General features: G+C 28.6%; 1 protein-coding gene across 1 annotated transcript in view; it reads right to left on the bottom strand.

Annotated features, from left to right (window-relative positions):
* LOC111621132 (EH domain-binding protein 1-like) overlaps positions 1 to 7,887 on the bottom strand; it is a 110,241-nt gene that overhangs the window by 65,551 nt on the left and 36,803 nt on the right. The window contains exon 9 of the mRNA XM_023363203.1: positions 608 to 724. Coding sequence (XP_023218971.1) covers positions 608 to 724 — 117 coding nt within the window. The remainder of the gene's footprint in view (positions 1 to 607; positions 725 to 7,887) is intronic.

Raw genomic sequence — 7,887 nt, 5'->3', positions numbered from 1 at the left:
AAAGCCTGCTGAATCTTGCGAATGGTTTACACTCGGGTATCGCCAAGGTTTTTGGCAAAATTTGATGTAATATCGCTGCTCACGTTGTTCAGTCATTTTCCAGCTTAGTGAAATCCGACGAGAGCGCACTACATGACCTCACTCATACGCCGATTGCCAACGACTGACGCTTCCTGCAGGCGGGAAAAAATTCAGGGCTGTGCATGACTGTCCCCTCCACAACTCCACCGAAGAAGGCCTCTCTCGCATCATTGGTTTACGCGGAAAATAAAAAGGTCCGATACTTTTTGAACAGACCTTGTATATTTAAAACTTACTTATTACTATTTAATAAATATAAGTAAAATTAAAAAATTATTTATTATGAGTGTTAAATCAAAATATCATTAAACTGCTTAAAATATAAGTATTTAACACAAAAAATAAGAAATTAATTATTGTTATATTAAAATTATTTCAAATACTAATTATTTAATAGTATAAAAAATTTTGGGTTTGGATTAATATATGAAAAATCAATATAAATTTGAATAATGTTTTATTGAATATTAAATTGCATATTTAAAATATATTATAATATAAACATATAATTAAAAGTCATAAAAACCTCGCTTAGTTGTCTTGATGTCTTTTGAGTTATTCCTGTATTAGTAGCATCCCTCTTAGCTTTCTCTAATAATTGATGTGCTCTTTCTTTTAATTCTTTATGTCTTGATAAAATTCTCTACATAAAAGTATTTAATTATATAGACAGTCAAACTTTGGAAACTGAAATTACATTTGTTACAGCTCTGAAAATTTTAGAATTTAAAATAAAGATAACATTAAAATATTTTCAATTATATGTATTTTAAAATATCTCATACACTTGAATATGAGTATTAATTATCTATTGTTATAAATGTGTTTTTTATTATTATAATCAGATAAATTTTCATATAATAAACTGGTTTTAGTTAGCACTAGATGTTAATAAAAATTAAAGAGTGAATAGACTAGACTTTTGATAAAATTTGTATAAGCAAATAGTAAACAATGTCTGAATTGTCTAATCATATGGCCAGATAATTAATTTATATAAATATTCCTAAGCTTCTCTTTACACATTTCAGCTTTATGTAGCTTTCAAAGCAAGAATACATTAATTATCCAAAAGATCTTGGTAAAAAAACACCAGAAAGCCAGTATTTAAAGAAGTACAACAAAAATAGTTTTTAACACCAAATGTTTTGCAGGCATCTGAAAAAAAAAATATATTNAATAATCAATATTTTATCAGTATGAAAAAAATTATCATTTTGTTTTTATAAAATCATATTAAACTATAATTTCACTTTTGAATAAAATAAATTATCCAAAGATCAATTAGAGAAATATATGATTCAAAATTAAACACATGGCATAGCACAACTGAATTAATCTTCAATAAAGTTCAGATTTGATAGTAATTATTCATTTAAATTTGATTTTGGTTTTTATTAAATTTAAATTATTAAAGTATCTACTATAAAATTCAATTTTAAATGCTAAATGAGTCTTACAAGTTTTTAAATTTAACAATAGTTTTAGATTTAATAACTAATAAAATGGAATAAAATAAAATGTAAGAGATGATCATTAGACAGTGATTCCCAACTTATTTTAATCACAGAATCCTTTTCACATTAATAAAAAGTTTTGAAGTCTGACAATTTTGACTTATTATTTTTGATTTGTTGTTTTACTTATAATTTATTTAACATAAAAAAAAATTAATAATGGAATAGCAAATTTTATTCATTCAAACTGGTAATTAATGTGAAGAATTAATTTTTGCAAATGATTTTGTCAGCAGATGTGGTGGGAGCTCAACTAGCAGAAGAATTGAATGAATCTGATGTTTTTGCAAATAACTAAATGAACACACAATTCTAATATAGCCACTCCTAACTTAACAACATAGTAAGTTCCTACAACTAGGTTGTTAAGCAAACTGGTTGATAAATGAGGACCTTAACTGTTTTTATATGTTCTGGATAATGATAAAATCTAAAGGAAACACCAACTTGATAACTTTGTCTTAATTTGTTCTCTTACATATTACAGAACATAAAAATACAATTATCAAAAATTATAAAAATGATGTATCAAAAAACTTAAAGTTCATTCATAAAAAAGCAAGCTCTTAAAAGCATTGATACTGGGCATTGTTTTAGCTTCTTTATATATGTAGGACCTTTTGGTCATTTTATTCTAAAAAGTCTAGTTTCATCTACATTGAAGATCCATTCTAGGTGGTAACAGCCTTTCTTGATAATTTTACCAAATTGGTTAACAATTTTTTTTACTGTTTCTATGTCCCTGTTTGCCACTTTATAGCTGCTACTCTGATTATGTAGGTTGAATGATGAAAGTATTAAAACTATCCATGGCTTTCCATAAATTTTTCCTTAGACTCTGCCTTTGTGTGCCCTTAAATAAAGTCTCAAAGATACTGTGTGCATTAGCTTGCATTATTAAAAGGATCATTAGCATTCTTTCTTCCAATAATTTCTTCACTTAATAAATGAGGCCTTTTTGCAGTCTCATTATTATGGCTGGAAAACCTGTCAATACATTCACTGCCTCTTTTAGACCATCTTTAACTTTCAAGGTTGCCAAAATGGTTGAATATGCCAGCTCCAAGTCACATGATAGTGTTTTCATTTTTTTAAATGCTTCATAGTCATTTATGATCTTCATTTTTGTAAGATCAATAGCCTTCCTTTGATTCTTGGTGCTTACTCTACGTAAAATCATGTTCTTCCTTTTTGCTGACATCTTGCACTATGGCATGAACAATAAAGTACAAATTTATAAATGTCTTGGATATTTTAAATGCTTTGTGTAGCAAATACTGACTGACTATGGAAATGAGATTAAGAAAGGGGATTCCTTGTGCTGGTTGTAAGCCTGAGTCATCATTAAACAGGTAGGTTGTTAAGTGAGGAATAGCTGTATTGCTACTTGTGAGCAATAATTTCTCCAACAGGAATAAATACTTTAGTTTTTGAATACAAAAAGAATCAAATTCACAACAAAGAATCTAATATATGATTTGATTCCCCACTATTACACTCAATGGATTTATTTGCCACAAATGTGAGCCATGAAGTCTGTGCATAAGTTCCCTTTTCCTATAAAATATTATTAATTTTTGAAACTTTAAAATACATATGAAAATTTACTTAAACGATAAACTAAGACATCGTGCAACTTTATCATATCACAATAGAATTATAGTGAAGTCAAAAAAAAGAAGCAATCCCTGCACCTGCCAGGCACAGAAGAGGCAATCCTACTATCTGCAGGCCATGGGAGACACAATCCTTGTACTGACCAGGTATGGAAAAACACTCCAAGAACAAAGCAATCACCATCAATTGCTCTGTTTTTGTGTTTTGTTTGTTTTTACTCATATTTTCCATTAGGTATATGCAATACTATTTTTATTTTTTGCCTCTAGACCTAAATTCTATTAGGTACACTCAGTTGCATCAGAGAGCATGGACAATGTCATTGTAATACCTTTGTATATCAAAAACAAAGTCACAGACTCATACTTTTACTTTCCTGGCTCTGTTATATATAATAGAGAAAAAGTATGGCAATTGGTCAAAAATGACCCCCCCAAAGATTTTTAATTTTTGGACTTGAGACCTTCAAACATCAAGAAATGCAAAAACATCCACTTTTTTTCCGTATGTATGGATGTGTGTGTGGGAGCATGATTTTGTTCACCCTCTTTGAAGCTTAATAATTCCTGCACATTCAAAAATTTCTGAAATTTTATAGGTTGGTTTCTTTATTAGGGGGATTGATGCTATTAAATTTAGATGGTTAAAAGTCCAGAGGATGAAAAAATAAAAAGAGATCGTGTGTCATATCTTGAGTATGGTCAAACTTAATGACGATTTTACTCATTATTAGCATTCACAATTTTTTTATAAAACCATCCCTACACTCAAAATTAAGTTTTTTGTCAGTTTATAATAATTAAAAATGTAAACAATTTGTTAAAATGAAATATCATAACAGATGGCACCACCAAAATTTTAAATATTGCCAGGAAAGTTAAGCAACTCATTACTAGATTTTTTTTACATTTAAATGGATCCACATTACTTTTCTTAATTCCTTGTGTCAATCAATGAAAAATGGCAAAGTTTTTTCAAAGTCAACCCATTAAATTCTAAGAATGAACTTGATTCTATAACCCCATCGAAGATGTGCTGGTGACTGTGAAACATCACATGACAAAGTTGTGCAATTTGTGTGATATTGCTTTGTCTCATGCACTTGTAAAAATCTTATATCTTGAAAATGAAGCCATGGACCTCCATTTTTTATTGCATCTTTGGATTACGGATCTCGTAATTAATAGAAAATGGCAAAGTTTAATCAAAATCTATTGAATGGGTTTTTGAAAATGAACACAATTCTGTAAGCCTCATAGAAAAAACTTTGCTAACACTCTGCTTCAATTAAAGCTCAAAAACTAATTTCATTGAAGAACTCTAGGGTTCTGCAAAACACAAGTTGGAAACTGGTGCTATTATAGAAGGCATTCAATACATACTGTCAGTTAAGTTAAAAATTAATGAAAAAATTATCTAATTATTTTAAAAACTTATTTTAAAAATATCATTTATTAAAATAACATAAAGCTAAGCTTCATCAACATAAATGATATAAAAAAACTTAAGTGCTTTTAAAGCATCACTGACTCATCATTAGTAATATAAATTCTATCAAATAAACAAAGTTAAACATTATACATTCTAGGAAATTATAAAATCTTTTTCCATTAACATTAATAGACAATGTATTTAAGCACCTTTTACTAACTAAATTACAAACAAATTAAAAAAAAATTTGATTGTCAAGCAGCACCTATGTAGATCAATGTTCAGTTGTAAAATTTAAAAAAAGAATATTTAGTTTTACAGAATATTTACAGAATATGTAATATTTAATTCTGTCTATTTGAAAGAATTTCTTCCGTTGATGATGAGCCAGGAGGGCACAAAAAGTGTTTGGCTTTTTAATAGTTTAAAAGATTTATTCTACTAAAACATAACTTTCTCATTAGTATTTACTAATATTTTATTTTTTTAAATTTTGTACTTTCTTCAAACAGGATCATACTTACCTGACAAATCTATACTAATATTATAAAGAGGTTATGTATGTATGTATGTATGCATGTATGTAAGTTTCTTTGCAGCAGGTAATCTCCGAAACTACTCATGCGATTTCAAAAATTCTTTCACCAATATTTAGAATGGAACCTCAGGGTGGACATAGGTTGTATATTATTCCGATAAACATTCATATAAATTAAAAAATATAATCTAGGTTAAGGCTTTTATGTCCAACAGATGGCGCTACAAGTACGATGCCCTAAGTTTGCTTTTCTGTGAGGCATTATGTGAAAATGAACTAAAGCAGATCATCTTCTATCTATCTATATAAATAAAAATGTAATGTTTGTTTGTTCCTACTGATTTCTTTGAAATTTTCACACAACGTTGCATTCGAATATGCACGTCTTTTTATATAATATACGTGTCGAAATTCCCCCCACTGAAGGGAGATGGTTAGGCTTACCATAAAGAACTCTGCTTCTATTTATACTATTTTAGATGCGGTTTTTTGCGTTTTTGATTGCGTTTTAATAGGGTACGTCAACAGAATGTACACTAAGAAGAGATTTTTTGATATTCCCCCGCGGGGGAGAGGGGCAGAATTAAGGCTTACCGTGAAGAACTTGACTTCTATTATATTATTTTAGATGTGGGTTTTTGCGTTTTTGATTGCGTTTTAATAGGGTATGTCAAGAGAATGTACACTAAGAAGAAATTTTTTGAAAAATTTCCCCCCACAGGGGAAGTGTTATATATTTATAACAGATACATTTTGAGCCACAACAACGCGTGGCGGGGTCTGCTAGTATTTTATATAGGTGAAACTAACTGCATATTTCCAATAATATTCTATTTACAAAAATTTATTTGAAAGTCATAGATCTGTAATACAATGACAAAAATAGAACTAAACATAATAATTACAATGCTATAATTTCTAACTTTTAAATGTAACTATTCAAACTGTTCCCCATCATTCTTTCTTATATCCTATGAAGTACTTGGATTTCCAAGATTTCCATGTGTTTTTCCATGTATTTAGATCATTTTAGGTCTAATAACCATAGCTTCTTTCCAAGAGATCTCCATGTTATATTCATAAAAGTAGATAGAGTAGTGTTGTTTGGACTTTTACTGACTGCATATTTATGTTCTTTAATTTTATCAGGGATGTTTCATAAGGTAGCATGACATATGTCATCTTCCTGTTAAAACAATGGTCCTTTGTGAGTATAGAATAAACCCAGAAGATTTGAAAGAAGTGTGCAGAACTTTGTGTGTAAAAAGCTTGAACACCATATGATGTTTCCACTTTTGCCAAAAAAGTATTTGGATACTGTTTTTCAAGAAAATATGAAATTACAGTCATTCCTCTAATGATGAATGTTTGCTTTGCTTACATTAGACTTACATTTGGTATAAATTTAATCACACATTTAAATAACAAGTTTATTTCTATGTCTATGTCATAAATCTTGTTTCAATCATTTTTTAAAGACATTTTTTAATAGAATTCAAATTTAAGTTAAATTCAAGATATTAAATTCATCTACTTATTTTGGTCTCCTTCTATCAATGCCTGGTTTTCTATTTTTATTTTTACACTTTTAGCTTAACCATATGGCTTATAGCAAAACAGAGATCTCTTTATCTCTCTCTGGATTCAATTAAGATTGTATATTCCTTTACTGTTATTTATTATAAAAACAATTTATCCACCTGTACCTCTACTAATCTGATAAAATTAATTCTGGAATCTTTTGTTTGATATTAATTATAACATATCATCAGCTGTAAAATGTATTTTTTAGAATCAAGGTTTACTAATTAGGATATCAATATTGAAAACAGGAATATTAATTAGGAAAGGATTATCAATATCGTAAAATTTAGATTTTCAATTTCAAAATAAAATCATTATTATTAAACAGCTAGATACAAAATTAGAATTACAGTAATCAAACCTCGACAAGAAACCTTTAAAGAGCAGCTTTTTATTAACTTTTCGAACATTTTCAGCCATTTGAATGACCTTCCTCAGGAATAAAAATTGAATGAATTTTGATTTCTATAAAATACAGTTTTTTATGGAATGAGTTTGAACGTTTCATAACAAACACTCAAAAACATTCAAAATCGTTCCATAACAAACTTTGTTTTATAGAAATCGAAATTCATTTAATTTTTTTTCCCGAGGAAGGTCATTCAAATGGCCGAAAATGTTTGAAAAGTTAATAAAAAGCTGCATTTTAAAGGTTTCTTGTCGAGATTTGATTATTATTTAACTGCAATTTGAGAAGAGTATTAGAATTACAGGTATCTCTTGTACAACAAGGTACAGTAGTGTGTCGTTTATCCGAAAGAATTTCAGTTAGCAAATTTAAATTTTAGCTAGTGCTGTGGTGCTGCAATCTTTGGCTATGTCTTTGGCTACTCAAATATTTTACGTTTTTGATACTAAATTAACTTCTGAAGTATAATTTTTTATTGTTTTTATATTTTTCAATATATTTATTTTGTTTGTACAAAATAAAAAAATAATTTTTAACGATACAATAGTCTTCGTTAGGCTTAACATCGACGAAAATTCAACGCGAAGCGACACGCAACGGAGAAAAATTTCAACACGGGATAAATTAATATATTTTTTCGTACATAATTGGTTATCCGAAAAATAAGTTATCCGAACAACCCCAGTCCCCAATTGATTCGGATAAACGAC

Source organism: Centruroides sculpturatus, unplaced genomic scaffold (assembly GCF_000671375.1).
Source record: "Centruroides sculpturatus isolate CEXI.00-Female unplaced genomic scaffold, Cexi_2.0 scaffold171, whole genome shotgun sequence".
NCBI lineage: Eukaryota > Metazoa > Arthropoda > Arachnida > Scorpiones > Buthidae > Centruroides > Centruroides sculpturatus.
The sequence above is the reverse complement of the archived record's forward strand: the minus strand, read 5'-3'. Positions and strand labels throughout refer to the sequence as shown.